This window comes from Lissotriton vulgaris, chromosome 8 (assembly GCF_964263255.1).
Source record: "Lissotriton vulgaris chromosome 8, aLisVul1.2, whole genome shotgun sequence".
Lineage (NCBI taxonomy): Eukaryota > Metazoa > Chordata > Amphibia > Caudata > Salamandridae > Lissotriton > Lissotriton vulgaris.
In genome coordinates this window covers 429335589-429353104 of record NC_141696.1, presented here as the reverse complement: position 1 = coordinate 429353104, position 17516 = coordinate 429335589, and the positions used below count along the sequence as shown (strand labels likewise).

General features: G+C 42.1%; 1 protein-coding gene across 1 annotated transcript in view; it reads right to left on the bottom strand.

Moving 5' to 3' along the window:
- Positions 1-17516, bottom strand: part of LOC147697138 (cohesin subunit SA-2-like) — a 741253-nt gene that overhangs the window by 460790 nt on the left and 262947 nt on the right. The window contains exons 8-11 of the mRNA XM_086934206.1: positions 14414-14565; positions 5883-5956; positions 3444-3567; positions 2413-2511 (exon numbers count right to left, since the gene is read on the bottom strand). Of these exons, the coding sequence (XP_086790332.1) occupies positions 2413-2511; positions 3444-3567; positions 5883-5956; positions 14414-14565 (449 nt within the window). The remainder of the gene's footprint in view (positions 1-2412; positions 2512-3443; positions 3568-5882; positions 5957-14413; positions 14566-17516) is intronic.

The window sequence follows — 17516 nt, the reverse complement described above, 5'->3', positions numbered from 1 at the left end:
CTTGTCAGGGAAAACATCTGCCTTATGAAGAAGGAAGGAAAACAAAAATAAACTTGCAAATGCACATTTCTGCCATGCACACTTCAGTGAACTGTCTGTATTAAGGATAATCATACATGAAAACCCATGACTTACTTAGTTTTTGAAGCAGACCCTAAGGATTGTTTGTGAATGCCCGAAAACTTGGAAAGCTATGAAAATTGATACAAGGCTACAACAAGCAGATTTCAAACTTCTAAAACAATTTGGCTCATGTATGGTACAGCATAAGGTGCTCCATTAAAAGCCAATATCCCTAGTTAGGCAGTGCATCTGCGGGCAAACAGCATCAAAGTGTAACAAAGCTTGCCTACAATGAATCAAATTTACATTGCTGCATAATCACTAAATGTAAAAAAAACGCTTACAGTACAACTAGCCTCTAATAAGAATGTGCGGCCCTGAATTGCAATGGTAGGGTTGGGAAGGAAACTTGGAAATAACTTGCCAAATTTGGTTTTCCATAGGAGGATTGAACAAATGGAATCAATTTAAAGGCTCTAACACCCCAACGCAACAAATGTCCTTTGGTTGGTTGTGGCGTCTTTACAAAGAATTGAACTTCACCCTGCAGCATTGCCAAACCAGCCAGCATATATATAATACTGGGCCAGACATAGGCAGTGCCCTAGCAAGACATTACAGTTTTAAGCATGTTAAGTGTTTACCTCCTAAACGGGTAATCATGACTAGTTCAAGTATTAAAAAATAAATTATACAAAGCAAGAATTTACTAGCCCTTTGTGCAAGATGTACTGTCACGTGTACTTCCTCATTTTTGCCAGACAGTATAGACAGCAAGATGCTGTAGAATTCATACTATGTCTTCAATTAACTGCCCTAAACTAATGTGCTTCCCTGTCCTAGACTCCATATTTATAAGATTCAATGAGGAAGCTATGCTGACTACTAATGGTTTTGTTGATGAACATACACTGGTTGCACCACATTTTTTAGGACGCTACGTGCACAAGTAATAGTATAATCCATTTCTGATCAAGCTATAGTTTACTAGAAATATTTGCCTGACCTACGGTCCCCCCTGCATGCTTAATGCAGACACTAAGGTGCTCTGGAAGGCACTGGCGGGGCGCTTGAGGGGGGCAGTGGTCTCCCTGGTACACAAGGATCAAAGCGGCTTTATGCCGGGCGTAGCACTGCTCTCAACCTGCGCATATTGTTGTATGTGATACATTCTGTGCAATGTAGTAGGGATGTTTTAGCCCTGGCGTGGACATCACGAAGGCATTTGATACCCTCGGATGGACGTTTTTGATAGTGGGTACTGTGGAAGATGGGTTTTGGACTGAACTTCATTAAGTGGGTATTCATCTCTATTTGGCCCCGAGGGCCAGGGTGAGGAGTGGCAGGGCGGTGCCCGACGGATGGAGGTGCACCCTGTCCCTGCTCCTTTTTGAACTGGCACCCCTTGCGGCGAGGCTTTGGAACGAAATGATGGAGTTCGGTATCAGAGTGGGAGACGGCAGGTATCTTTTTTCACTGAATGTGGATAATGTTTTGTTCAACCTGCGTAGGCTCTCCCATGGACCGACCGGAGGATTTTGGTGTGGTGGCGAGCCTGCGTATAAATAGACATAAGTCTCTGATATTCCTACTGGGGGGCACTTCGAGGGATCCCGGAGGGGGATTTAGCCCCGCCAGGGCAGAGATGAGAGACTAAGGTGTTCCGGTAATGGTGATTCCTGCATCTGGCCCTGGTGCTGGCCAAACGATGGGTGGCTATGGGTTGGTTGGGCGAGAGGGCCACCTCTCCGGTGCTATGGGCGAAGGACATTACTGAATGGGCCCTAGCTGAGGAGGCACACATGAAACTTACAAGCCTTGTACTGCAAGATGATCTAGAGGCCTGGGCTACTATGTTGGAGGCCTTACAAATATAGATGGACGGAGGGCAGTGCTCAGGGGTCAAAGTCACAGGGGTCGGTGCACACTGCTTCACAGGGGCAGCCATTAGTGGGGACTTGGGACTGGTAGGGTCGATTTTGGAGAGATGGGTTGGAGGGCCGATCATTTCCGTAAATGAGATTGTCATGCACAGTGAGCACATGTACTGTTTGCTTTTTTCTTATGTGTTTTCTTTTTTGATGTTGATTGCATTGCCATACACAACAAAACCAAAACCAAAAAAGATAAATGTCATGTAATTATGTCATCCTGTATTCCCATAACGGTGTGGTTGCTTTACACGTATGGCCAATAAAAATATATTTTTTTAAATGATAACAATATTTTCTTGCATAGGATGACCCGCTTGTCAAAACACTACAGTAGGTTGTTACATCTGATGGACTTAATGTGAATGCTTAATTCTGATAAGCACAGACAAATCAGAGCAAATAAACACAAAAATACCTTGAATCGACTGGTGAAAAGGTCCATTGTTGACACAAGGTCCTTTTTGTCATAAAGACGCTGTAGTCCAAGAAGGCTTTTTAACCTCACTTCAGGATGCTGCAATATTAAACAGAAGGATGACAGAAAATACATAAAAATGAATTGACACATATGTTGATCAATTGTATGCTTATGGTGAAGCTGACCATAGCACGAAACCATTAATTGGACAGAGCACCAAACAGCTCCAGAAAAGGGCTGTGGAATGCATGCACCTAATTCAACCTACCACTACTAGACTCTTTACTGACAAATACAAAAAAGTGGATTCAAGGTGCTTTGATGGTGCACAAGGCAGTCTATGGATCATCAGTAACATTCCTAACCATGGCCGCACAGGCCTTTTATTCCACAGGGCATTTCACCGGTGGTCTGGAGCCTTTGAAGGCTGGATCTGAAAGCCCAAGGCCGTTCCTGGTGCTTCTGTCAATTATTTCACCAGCTCCAGCATTCAGCATTCAGAGAGGCAGAAAAGAGAGAGGGGAGGAGAGGAGAGAAGCAGAAGCAGAATGGATGGAATGAGAGGGATTCACTAGGAGACAAAGAGAGCAGAGCTTGTTCGAGCATTTTTCCCAGGACTTTTTGCGGTTCTCCAGTTCAACCCTGTTTCTTGCTGCCTTAGTCAGTTGATACAAGCCCCTTAGGTCAGTTAATCTTTCTCCCCTGAACACTACTAAAGTGAAAAGTACTCAAGTTAGCGGCAGAGACTCGCCGCTAGCGGGCAATTAGTTTTGAACACCCATCTCAACGCTCCGAGCCTATACTCTTCAAATATAGGAAACATTTGAAAACCTGGCTTGTCACTCCATACATCATGATAATAGCTCAGATGGCCTGTGCATCTTGCACAGCATGAATTTCATAGAGCACCAAAGAACTTTGGTGGACCTTGTTTAACAGACATAACATTTCATAACAAAACATAACAGTCCAGATTGTTGTATCATAACAGCCAGCACCTTCCAGGAAAAGAAAGCATAAAATCGCACCTTGTCATGTAACATCCATCCTATGTATTTCAGGTAACTATCGTTTAAGAAAGTGTGGGGATGCATTTTCATCCAAATGCTGATTTCTTCAATACACAGAGCTCTTATCTCCGGGACAACATCACTGAAAAACAGAATAAGAAACAGCCATCAAACAGAGGCAATCAAACAGCAGTTATGAATCATAAATTGAAAAGTTCTCCCAGACTTTCCCCACGGTGGCACATTGGGAAAAAGACTTGGTTGAATGCGCCCTGGCGGATGAACAACCTATGAAGAAGTCGTGAAGGGATGATAAATTAATGGAGGACTGGATGAATGAAAAGAAATGCTGACTAAACTAACAGATCCATCCAATAACAGGTGCCAAGAAGAGATGGAATTATATAATCAGGAGTAGCCTGGATTGAAATACGGCACACTTGGGTACGACTAAATTTAATGCAATGTAAATGCAACCATGTGATTGATCTGGATTACTCCTGTGCAAGATACTTATTTTAGTTCCTCCAAATTTGTTTTTGCAATGTACATTATAAAATAAACTAAAAAATATGTTCAAATAAATAATTTACAAAATATTGAGTTAAGTAAAAGCTCATTGCCGCAGCTCTACGTCTGTGTCTAAAGCAACAACAGTATTGCAAGTGACATCGGCTGCATAATTGTAAAGTTGTAGATATAGAGCTGCGTTGAGGCTGTCCAGTTGCACTGTTTTAGAGCTGTGCAACTGTAGTGCTGCTGTAGATGTACAGCTGTAGCCTTGTGCAGCTGTGGAGCTACAGAGTTGTGAAGATCTACTGCTGTAAATACAAGCTTGCAGATTTAAGTGGTGTTGTAGCTGTGCATTTGTGGACTTGTGGTGGTGCCTGTGACAGTGATGCTCCTGCAGAGAGAGAATAAAGATGGCACTGGAGGGTCTAGAAGAAAGGGTCTCCAACAGATGCATGAGTTCCCTGCATTCTTTAGTGTTCCAGCAGAGGCACGCACAGCAGCACACAGCATTGTGTGTCTTTGTATGGACAGCTTACAATGGCTCCATTTATAAACCACTAGCTTACCCGTTGCACGTTGCTGCGATCTCAGAAGAAAGGAAATTTAAGGAAACTTGTTATGATAACATTCAATTTACATTGTGTCATTTTTATTGAAACGTATTCATTTTAATATGGAAAACATTTTAAAGAGTTGTTTTAATTCTGTTTATTTATTCAAGTGTACTCAACAACTTTTAACAATTATTTTTTTGTTTTTTTGTTACCAGAAACCTTCGCGGGAGTGTACTCAACAACTTCCCAAAGTTTCATGCCAATCTGATGAATGGTGTAGTAATGCACAAAGGACAAACAGACATACTTTTTATATATATAGATTACAATAATTCTGAGCTTAATACCAGAAAATTGCATTACAACCAAAACTAAAAAGAACAAATGCCTCCTCCTTCAGCTTATCCACTGCATTTGTTATCCTTCGCAACCCAGAGGAAGATATAGATTTAAAAACCTGTAGTGACTTCAGGGTATGCTTAGTATCTAGGACCTCCCCAAGAAGGTCTAGATAGCTTACATGTTTCGGTTCAAACAACAGCCCGTAAAATCAAATGTAATGTGGGAGCTGAAATACATTGAGAATTGGGAGCAGGACAACACCACAAAAGTGAATTATTTAACAAATGCTTCTCCAACGAGTAGCTCCAGTGCTTAATTTGTCAATAAATAAGTGCCAGGGCACTCACGAGGAGGTCAAATTAAGCACTGAAAGTAGCACTGCTCTGTGCAGCCCAGTCCACTAAACTGGAAGTTGATTTGGTTTAATTAATGTATGTATATCAAAATGGAAAAGTACGTATCTGAGACCCAAATGTGTGCATTTTCGGAACTCACATGCTGAAATTTGCAAAAAGTCGTTGCATTTCTGAACTATATTTAAAGCTGATATTTGAGCGATAAATCATGGGGCGTTGGGGAGGCGCAGTACTAACATTCTTACTTTGGTGCCGGGAGCATTGCAGCAATGGCTTTTAATTATTACATATATAAAGGCATCTTACACATTGATAAACCTTTTTTTGCATTACTACTGGCAACATGCCTGATGCACTGAGGTGACCACTGCTGGTAATCTTGCTTACGGTGGTACTAATTTAACCTTTTTCTGAGGAAGTCAGTATTACAATACTAATATTAATAGTAGCTCAGTGTGATAATCATTAAACATAAGTAGCTCTTATTACAGAAAAGGTTGGAGACCTCTGCTCTAACATAAATGCCTTGATTACAGGTGACCCAATGTGTGGTGAGCTAATTATATTTGTCTCCAACATGAAGTAGGTCTCCTTTCGTCAGCTCAGTTTCAGAACGCTAGCGCCGCGACAACTCGGCATTCACGCGCTTTAGAAAAATCTTACCTACTTAATTGAGCACTTGTAACCCTTACCGGTAGCGCTGTAGAAATGTTCCCTTAAATATAGCACTCATCATGGTTTCAATTTCCTGCTGCTTCTGCTGAAGCTGAGAAAGATAACAATAAGGGTGTTTATTAAAACCCACCTCAGGAGCAACAGCATCGCAAATCATAATAGTAACAACAACAACAGTTGCTTTCCTAAAGTGCTTGGTTATGCCCTTCGGCCGTTTCCAAGAGCTGTAAACAACAAAGGGCACTGTGACCCAATTTAATCTTATGCAGTTCACTGAAGCTGGAAAGGTAGGAGGCCAAAAATGCATTGCCGCAATTCTGCAGCTTGCAGCTGATGGAAACAGCGAGTACTTGGCTCACTGAGCCATCTTGCCTGCATTCAGTAAATTCCACCTCGGGCACGATTCCGAGTTGCACTGTGCAGGGATCTGGAAAAGAATGGGGATGGAATCTCTGATTTGAGCAGGTAATCCCACTCCTGCACATGCAATCGCGAATTACATGACTGCAGAGTGGACTGCCAGGCTGGTCCCAGAATAAACCTACCTTTTCCCACATGTTATTCTCAAATTCCAACCATGTTTCCACACACAGGATGCCCCTGTTCTCAGGAGGAGGAAACTCGTGTAAATACTCGTTGCGGGTCTGCACCAGGTGAATCAGGATCAGGGGGTACTGCCTTCCTTTGAGATACCACTCTGCCTGACTCAGTACAGAGTCCACAGTGCCTCAGAGCTATGAGACGTTGCTCTTTTTGTGTGTTTACACCTCTCATTTTTTACCCCAAAACTTTAAGGGGCAGATTTACAAGTCCCTTGCGCCTCTTTTAGGCCACCATTACGTCACTTTTGTGACGCAGCGGCGACGCAAAAGATGGACCATGGTGCAGGGTATTTACAACGTGATGCATTTGGGAGATGCGTCATGTTGTAAAGCCCTGCGCCAGAAGGAGGCGTTCCTGCGCAGGGGGGGGAGGGCATTCCAGTGCAAGAACGCCTCCTAAAAGTGGCTGATTTCACTCAGTCACTTTGGGGCCCATGCTGCGTCAAAACTCTGCGCCTGCTTGAAGCAGGCGTAAGTTTTGATGCCGCATTGTAAGAATAGGGGCCCCCAGAGCATTGCTGGAGCTGCGTCGCACTTGCGACGCGACTCCAGCAATGCGCTGCCTTTATGGCACAGATGCGTGACGCATCTGTGCCGTTTTTGCCCCATCGTGCGCCGCATTGTAAATGAGGCGCAACCACGCTGGCGGAGGCATGGCGCACAATAAGTGGCGCATCCCTGCTGATATGCAGGTATGCGCCACTTATTGTAAATCTGCCCCTAAGTGCTTTTTTAAGTGTACTTGAGAGATGGTGCTTCAAGAATGACTACATCTTTGACATGCATATGCAGGCAAAACATGGAAAAAGAAAAATACATACTCATAGAGTTCGACATATGAAACCCTTCCCCGAATAAACACAAAAAGGTAAACCAAACAGTGAGGTTGTCTTAAGAACATGAAGTTAAGTCTACTTCATATAATGGAGAAATCCATTTTGCACTGTCATTCTTGTATTGTATTTTCTGTGCATCTTGAGATGGCCGTTATTATTAGGTCTGGCTTGAGAGTGCAGCTGTTTGTTCACATATGGGTACCAATCACCAAAATATACATTGTAAACTAGTTCATTGTTCCCAACATCCCCCCCAGCTTGTATCTACAGAGCCGAACATTGCATGTAAACAGACTGGGGTCAGTACCATTGTAAGATGAGTTTATAGCTAATTTCCCTGTGTTGCACGCACATAAGAGTATTTTATTGCTCGAACCAAGATGTTAAGCTAAAATTCCTCGGGTATATGCACACCGAGTTCAGATTCACATGTTTCTATTTAAGATGGCTTTGGTGGCTTGTGTTTCTGCCTGGTGGCCCGAAAGGTAGGGTCCCCGGCACATATCTTTGTAAAGAACCCTAATTAAGGGATAATGATTTCTAATGGAAAAGCTGCTGTAGTCACATATTCATCAAAGGGTGGTCTCTACAAGTAACCTACACCATGGCGTGCCCTCAAAATTCACAAGTCCTTTACAAATTGATAAATACTGCATACGGTAGGTATATAGCAACATTGTTTATATGTTGCACGAATATAATACATGGAGCGTGTCCTGAGCTAGTAAGGGGCCCAGGTCCTGATGAATGCTGCATGCCCTATCTTAGGGCCACTAGGCAGACAGACACATGTTGACCATCTGGGTTTTAAAGTACTAGTTCTCCTTAGAAACCAGTACACGTCCAGCCCCTTACCAGCTATTTTGAGAGCAAATTGTATTCTGGCATTGTGCTGCAACTAAATAAGATCTCCAACTTGTCCCATCGGTATAAGTTGTTGAAAAGTAAAATCCTTGGAGGGGCGGTATATTAGCCTCATGTGTGTTTTGGTGAAGCATTAATGTTGCTCTCTAGGTAGTGCAGGAGTGTTTGCGAAATGGTAACCCACAGGTATATAGCCTCTATTTTTAAAGTCAATTAGATGTCATGTTATTCAGGAACCGGGGGTCCAAATACTGTGCCTCTTGCCAGTTACTTTACTTGCCTGTTAAACTTCTTAGCCTACTTCACCACTGTTGTAGAACTGGACATGGGAGAAAAGAAACAGATGGCAATAAAAATGAGTTTCCAAAGGTCTGGGCTCTGGGGCTATGATTTTTTAATTGATGTTAGTTGCACCAGCGGTGGGAACTGATTTTTAAGCCATAAGTCCTATATTTCGCTCATGGGAGAACAAATACTGACAAATTATATTTTGTAGTGCAATTATCTGCCTTGGTCTGTTTTTACACTCCGAATGCAAATACATTTATATATTTATTTTGAAAGTTTTATATGGCGCGAACATGACCACTGAGGGTATCATGCAAGCAAAATATCCCTTTTAAACCTCCAACCCTGGGGAGACCGGTACACCCGGACCTCAGAACAGAACCCAAAGGTTGCCAGTTCACAGTGTGGATCTTGGAAAGAGCACTGTAAGCAGATTAGGTAAGATGGGTATCCATATGTTTATGCAGTTCGAACTTGTATTTATGGTTCACTATGCACATTCTTTATCAAAAGGGTGAGCGCTGTATGGAAATGCTGTGAGCTTGGCTTGCACTACTGACAGTGGTTCCAGTATAAAAATGTGCACACACGATTCCAAAGATTAACATTTTGAGGCTAGCTATAATGCTCCCAGAATGCTCTATGATGCAATGCAAATACTCACAGAAGCCTGAAAGCACGACTGATGATGGTTTGCATTCAAAATAAAATGAACACAGCAAATAGAAGTAAAGCTTTTCCTAAACTAAGCAATTTTAGGTACCATTCATTTGAGGCATCCTTTGGTAAAATGTTTTTGATACGGGCTAGTATTTCCCCCAAAAATTAAGGATGGAAAGTTAGTGTAAAACAAGTTTTGGCAAGATTATGGGAAATATGAAATCAAACAAGCATTGACGAAGCCAATTGGTCTGGCTGTAGTTGGCAGCCTTTTGGTTTTGTCAATGTGTGCTTTGTTTTGACGTAGGTTTTGTAAACATTATGTTTATGGGAGCTGTCAGGCACTCATCAATGTGACAAAAAAACTGGCTAAAAGCAAAAATGTTTTTGGTCTCAAAAAGTACTGATTGTCATAGGCACCATTCACAGTGAAGTTAATATATACATATTTATTAAAAACAAATGGCTTTATCTGACGACCGATGTATTTAGGGGCCCAATTATTGAAGAAAGTCACACAAGAGAACCCATGGTATATATTCCCACGTTATTGTAGATTTACGACCTTAAAGAATTCACAAGTCTTTACGGAAGTAGGCCTGGACACCGTTCACTTTGTTGAACTGCATTTTCGCATGAGCAAATACGCATGTGTATGTTTGCTCATGTGAGAATCTGCAAACAGATAAAATTCAATAATTCACAAATGCTGCTTACAAGTATTGCAAGCACATATGCGCCTTATCATATTAAAACCTGACCTTTTGGCTTCACTAATGATTTGAAAAAAACAGCAAAAAGGGATTATTTCCTGTGATACATAGGAGAGAAAGAACTGAACGTGACAAAAGGCACGATCATTGCGTATACTTGTCAAAAGTAAAATAGCCCCTCCTGTATTCCAATGGAAGCACTCTCTGAAAGATGTAATGATACAACAAACAACCAATAGCGTGAGGGGAGAATCGAATACTCACTGGGTGGAGTCAAAGCTCACTCTATGTATATTTTGGTAATTGGTAACAATATTTCACTACACAGCTCCACTGTCAAGCCAGACCTAATAATGGAAACCCTCTCAAGTCCAACTGTACAAGCAATATATACTAACTTGCAGACTTTTCTACGCCACAGGCTGAGAAATGCATATCCCGCATTGTTCAGAGTTTAGATCTTTATTTCGCCCATCAAGGAAGTGACTTCAGCTTGTCATTATCAATGATTTGCTCCTTAATGGCAATGTTGCTGCAAATGTTTAGCAAACCAGCAACAGAGTCACATATGCAGGCCTAGTCGCACCATGTTTTGGCTAAAGACACATCAGGGTTTTTGACGGCATCTAACCACAACATTTTATACCATTAAACAACCTTTGCTTCATGGGCAAAAAAGATGCCTCAGCCCATCATACCCTAAAGCATTTTCTTCCCCAACATATTAGGCTTACCCTATAGTAGTTTGCGCAGTCCAGGCCTGCATGGCCAGGCAAAGGGGCAAGCGCAGTACTAGATTACAGACATCATCAAGGATGTAACTACTCATTTTGACGTCAACATCCGTGGAAGCCCTACTGTTCATTGCCCACTAAAGATGCAGCTAGAATCTGATGACATGATCGGCACAGACTGGTGTCGAACTTTAACTGCCGATCAACAGGGAAAAAAATCACGACAAATGACCGCTAATGTATGTGACCTAAAAGGAGGCTCCAATAACATGGGATTCTACAGTTTTGATTGCTGAAGTTCTGCTCAAAGGATTGTAAATAAAGCAAGTGTTTACTATCCCACTTTTGCTTAATCTAGCTTAAAGCTGTCGTGTCAATATAAATGTATACAAATAGCAACTCAGTGCCTATCTATCATTCTTTCTGGGGAGGCGTGGCTTGGCGCCCACGGAGCATGGCGGCGTCCGGGTGAGGCTCTCTGGCACGACTTGGCGGTTCCGCGCTATCCAGCTGTTCCCCATGGAGTGAAAGCAGGCGACAGGTGTCCTAAGGTTTGCTGATGGATTTGTGACCCTTGTCGGTCGTGCACATTTCACAATGCAAGCAAGTTAACAAAATTTAAGCAAAGCTAATTTGCAAAAGTAAAATATGCCAAGTGCCTTGTTAGTAGATGTTAGGTTCTGGCTTACTTCTCTTATAGAATACATTCTATATATGAAATCACAAAATATATTTTAATCAAAAGAGCCAGAACATGTGAGGGACTATAGAAGACATAAAAGAAATTTTGACAAAATATCGATGCTCATCGATGCAGCGTTTTTACAGCCCCATCCATCAAGGGGGCTGACAACAAAGGAGAGAGCTGAGGAAAACATGGCCTAGAGTTTGGGGGTTGGCGCTGCACATGGGGCCCACGGGGGTCACAGGTGAATGGTTTACCCATTTAGAATAGTTTCTTAGCAAGACAGTAAATAAAATGTAAAAAGGTTGCTGAAAAAGTAGTCTACCAGTACAGCACATCAATGCATGTGCCATTAGCCTGTCTTGCAGTGGTAACTTCATAAGTAAACTGAAGGGACCATATTTTCAGAAAGGTCTTTTTACTTTGCCTATAGGCATTCGGAAAACCCAGAGGTATAAGGCTGGTGGGTGCCTTTTATCATCTGCCGCTGGTCTGACTCGGTCTCAGGTCATTCATGCACGAGCCACAGCCAATATGAAGACACAGTGCATTCTGAGAAGCATATATTAAGCAAATACAGCTACCCTTGGGTATACATAGAAAGACGACGCTCATACACAGACTCAAGTGAAGTTGTTGCAGAAACAGATATGGAGTGCCAACTTCACTCGTATTGACAGAATATATCTACATCTTGCCACTGAATGCAGCTGGTTAAAAGGTCCTCCATATTACAGAACAGCAAGTTGTATTTACACAGAAAACGTCTGTTTTCTGTGCAATGCCAGCTACTATGAGCCAATTTAAAGTATAATAATAGGCATGCATATGAGTAGAATTAGATGTAGTGTCCGCTTGCAACACTGATGTGGTATGCTACTATTGTATTCCTTGTGTTCCCTTAATATGTGTTGCATGTTCTTTGGAACACGTCTGAATGGTTCTAGGAACGTCAGCTCTGCTTGGGCAGTTTGCTGAGTCCTTGGGATCATCCGGACATGTCCATGGTCGTGGGTCCTACTATTTGAGATTAAGCTTTCCTGCTTTCAACAAACAATTCTGCTTGGACTTCTTTCTCCCCCTTGCTACAACCGAAAATGCCATTGCTGGGAGCCAAGGGAAGAATAATGAACACTGTGATCTCTCCTTCCAACATGGCGCCGCAGTAAACGCATGCGCTCCTCCCGGCAAAGCCAGGAATCCACCGACCATGCAGGTAACGCACACGGTGATCTGCCGGGCCCTCAGTTTGAAAGCATATTAGAGGCATTTTTATTTATAGTTTAAAACCAAGCTTGCGGTTATCTTGCCTAGTTTGCTTCTTAAGTGAGAGGACATGGTGTACCATATGGAGCTTTTGACTTTTGGACTGGGGAACCTGGTTCGAGTCTTGGAATTGGCTCACCCTGTGTCTACAAAAAACATGCCGATTGGAACAAATACAATAAAACAATGGTGAAAACAAACAAAATTAAAAAAAATTACAAATGCTTTACAAATACCAATGCACTACGGCAATCGTTGAACTCCGATTCAAGTGAACGCGTATCGAGTGAACGTGTACAGGATCAAAGGCCCAAGTAAAGAGAGAGGAGAAAGAAAAAGTAGTGCGTCAAAACTAAACATATGGCCAACACGGAAAGGATCCATGTAGCAGGGCCAGTCTCCAGGGTGGAACATAGCACAGGTAAACTATTCACCAACTAAACCAAAGGAATTTCGTAAGGCAGACGAAACAACCAATGGAAAGCGGTGGGCGTGCCGATAGCCCATAGAGTAGATACAGTTTGTCTCGAAGAGACAGTGCATGCGCTGCCTAGGCGAGACCTAAAAAGCACTCTTTCTGGACCAAGATCTAGCTTTCTGCCATATTTGGTGTAATTCAGTTCAGCAGTTTGGGTTGTATTCATGTCTAAAATACCTATGGGAAATTGCATGGGGAAAACATGCTTTGTGACCCCCCCTTTTTCTCAGCCCCCACTTGACGAATAACACAAAACTTTCCTAACAGCAGCTGAAGTGAGTGGCAAACTAGTTTTGAAAATTTCGGGAAGATTCATCAAACGGCGCAAAACAAAAAAGCTTTGCCTATAGAATCTAGCTTCTAAATAGAACTACCTACTTCATATATATATATATAGGTATATATATATATATATATATATATATATATATACATATATATATATATATATATATATATATATATATATATATATATATATATATATATATATATATAAAATCAGGAGGCAAAGCAAAAGCTCCTTCATTGCAATATGAACAACAGTTACATAATCTTTATCTGTTGCTTCGTTCTTCAACAGCAAAATAATATAGCATTGATTTTAGCTTGTTTGTACTTGTCTTTTCTTATAGCTAGATAATAACACTAACAGTGTTTTAAATGTTCAAATCCTTGGCTAAACTTTCTGTGGCAAAAGTCCTACACTTTAGAGACTGAAAGTAGCTTCAAATCTATTTCATGTTAAAATGTGGCACAACCACATTGCAATCTGGTCTACTGTAGTTGGCTCCCATATTCTACAAATCTGAATTCCAACTGTTGGGAACATACTGATATGGGCCTCAAGAAAAAAAATCAATGCATGGAAATAGGAAAGTAAGGAAACACTTTTGCTGAACTGGCACACAACATATTAATCAGACATTGCAATGTTGTTGACCTCCTACACTTAGAAACTCTTATGAAATATATGAGTTGGTAAATATATATATAGTACTGTTTGTACTGCCAGCTGTAAGTTTCTTTGTTTGCAATGTGTAGGGAACATTTTAATGGATGATCGGTCTGCTCTGCAACTGCCGGTAAGGTGAAGACCTAAAGATGGTATAGTGAGAAGATTAAATCCATGGGCAGATATCTTTTGGAGATGAGTGTAAGTGAAGGGATATACCTAGTTTTATCCATGTGGAGTAAAAAAGAGAAAAAAATTGCAATGCCCCTAAACCTGTCAATTTTCTACCTGGAACTATGTCTTGAAACATATGATTTTCATTACCACAAGAATAAAAACATCTACAAAAATCTCAAGCCTACGTTTCATGATTTTGTGAAAGAATTAGCTCTTGAGGATTAAAGAACTACATACGTGGTCATGTTCTAAAAAAACAATGAAAAACGAAGGCTATGAAAAACACAAACCTCATCTTGTTTTTTCTTCAGCTGGTCTAGTTTGTGGCTGCTCTTCTTTGTGGTTAATCTGGTTTTCTCTACCTCCTGTAGTCTTTGGTTGTTATCCATACTGGCATGCAGATTCAAAGTTGTTTTCACTAGGGCACTCTGCAGTTTCAATGCTGTTAGAGGACACATAACCAATTCAATTAGTAGCAGGAAGGCAAACGTATCCAACACATGGAATGTAAATTTCTTTTGGAATGACAAATCTATCAATTCATTGGCTTTTAGAGGTAGAACAGATATTAACATTATAAATTACAAATAGACACACATTATACAGAAAAATAAAAGAGGTCTGAAAGAGTAGGTCAACGATCATTTTTGTTGCTGAGGGCTTGAGGGGCAGAGATGAATGGTAGTAATTTAGGACAATTTATTTTACCGGTCTAATGAGCCTTTTGTGATGGTCATTTAGAAATATGTTCTTTCAAAATGAAATCTACATTTCAACGAATATTTAGAATGAAGTCAATTTCATCGTCACAAATTGTTGCCCCTTAACTCAAGAAATATTCCTACAGGATTGGGATTCAGCGAAACACAGTCAAGTGGAACACCCGTCCAGTGACGGTGTCTAGGGCCGGCCACAATGAAAGTCAGACTACCTCAAATCCAGTCTGCATGGTCGTGTTTTAATATTTCCTTTATTGTACATCAAATTCCACTTGTAGTATCAAATACAAAGTGTGTGGGGTACCTAGATTCAGAGGCAGGAGGTACCTAGATTCCATGGCAAATACAGGCAAATCTCACTGCTTTAAAAAAAATTAAAAAAAATAACTGGTGTGTTGTCAGGGACAGTTCAGCAATACCAACTGCTAGCTTTCAAAGGAAATACTCATCCAACAAGCAATATCAAACATATGTATCGCAATGTCTTAAACAGACAAAAGCATACATAACAAAAAGATGAGACTTGTGGTTCATGAGAATTTCCTTGGCCTTTTACTGGAAAAATATATAAATCATTTTTATTAGTGGTTAACTATGGAACTATACAATGAGAGTCAGTCACTGTACTAAGATTCGGTGTATGAGTTGCTTGACCAGGGCCCAGTATTATGCAGGGGGCAAACTGCCCAAGCACACCTTCCACTGTGTGTGCCTGTCACTGATGCTCTATAACAATTAATGTGCTGGCCCCAGTGTAGCCACTAACTGACTGCAACTCACATGCAGGTGGTGTCTGGCGGGTGAGTAGGCCCCATTTCTCTCCTTTTAGGGGAAACCCTCAGGAGAAGGGCCACATTGACTGTGAACCACCTCTTTGTTGCGCGCGAGTCATTGTCCCAACAGCAACTTTGCATCTGAGCTTGCTTCTATAATATAGCATAGAGGCAAAGTGTTTCTCAATTACGTGGGCCCATGCAAATGCTCCTCTGGGGTCAATTTGTGTATTACAGCCAAAAGGAGCAATTTCTGTCTCACATGTTGTATTTATACCTTGGCTGGGGTCTTCCAGTACTATTGCAACAAATCATCCTGGCAGTTTTGAGGTCCATGAAGTCTGGGTCCCCAACCGATCCATGTCCGGATCGAGTGTTGGGTGGAGTGGCTGAGACAGTATGTGTGGAGGTCACTCAGATCGTTAACCTGTCTTTTCTAACCGCGACTGTTCCCATCTGCTGGAAGCAGGCTAAATTACTGCCGCTTCTAAAAAAATCCGGGTTGGATCCATCTGCCCCCTCAAGCTACCGGCCTATTTCCTTGTTTCCGGCGCTCGCTAAGGTCTGTGAAAAGATGGCGTTTCGCCAACTGGACAACTTTGTGGAGACCTCCAATGCCTTGCACCCGGCCCAATCTGTGTTTCGGGCGGCCTACAGCACTGAAACAGCTCTGGTTGAAATGTCAGAGGCTATTCGGGAGTGCTTGGACGGAGGCGGCAGAGCAGTCCAGATTATGTGGGATCTCTCTGCCGCATTCGATATGGTGCCCCATGAGCTTCTCCTTGCCAGGCTGTCTGCTATTGGCATTACTGGCTCCGCTTTAGAGTGGCTGACGTAATTTCTAAATAATCGGACCCAGCAGGTTTGGATACCGCCTCATGTGTCCTCGTCTTGGACACTTTCCACTGGGTTGCAACAGGGGTCTACCCTCAGTCCCCTGTTATTCAATGTTTACTTGACCCCTCTTATCTACCTAGCAGAGCAATTAGGGGCAAAAATAATTGCCTATGCTGACGACACCCAGCTTTTGTTTACCTGGCCAGGCGACAATCTGGATACGTTGGCTGTTCAGCTCTGTCTCTCTTCAGTATTTCGTTGACTTGCGCTTGCCCAATTGAAGTGCAATGAGGAAAAATCTGAAGTCCTCTTATATGGTGCTTTCCCTAGTAACTTTAGAGATCTCTTATGGCCACCAGACGCTCCCTGCCCTAAATCCATGGGTGGCCCGGCAAAAAACGTGGGCGTTTGGTTTAGTGAAAATCTCAAATTTGAAGACCACATAAAAAAATTAACAGGTGTCTGTTTTGGCACTCTGAAAGCCTTGCGCAGATTTTTCCCTTTACTTCCGAGGGAAGCTAAAGAGACGGTGTCACATGCCCTTATTTTATCTCGGTTAGACTATGCTAATGCTCTGTTTAGTGGTATTCCAACTTACCTGATTAAACGCCTTCAGGTTATTCAGAACGCGGTAGCTAGACTCCTTTTTAACATCCCCAGGAGGTCTAGCGTCCGCCATCATCTGCGTAGTCTACATTGGCTGCCGGTGGCACAGCGGATTTTATTTAAATCCCTGGTTCTCTCTTTCAGAGCGACACACGGGCAAGGGCCATTGTATCTGAGAAAACGATTCTTAATGTATGTCCCCAAACGTTGCCTTAGTTCGGCTAACCAGTGTCGGATGGTCCTTCCCCGATTCCAGCGAGCTCGGCTGGGGGGGTCAGTCTATTTATGTAACAGTTGCCAGAGCCTGGAACGCACTTCCCCTTCACCTTCGTGCTATGCAGGATATTGCCCTTTTTAAAAAAGCCTTAAAAACCCATCTTTTTAATATAATAATCTGATTCCCCCTTAAATCCTTGCCTACCCTTCTGCTCTCTGCCCCTCCATACTTGACCGCGCCA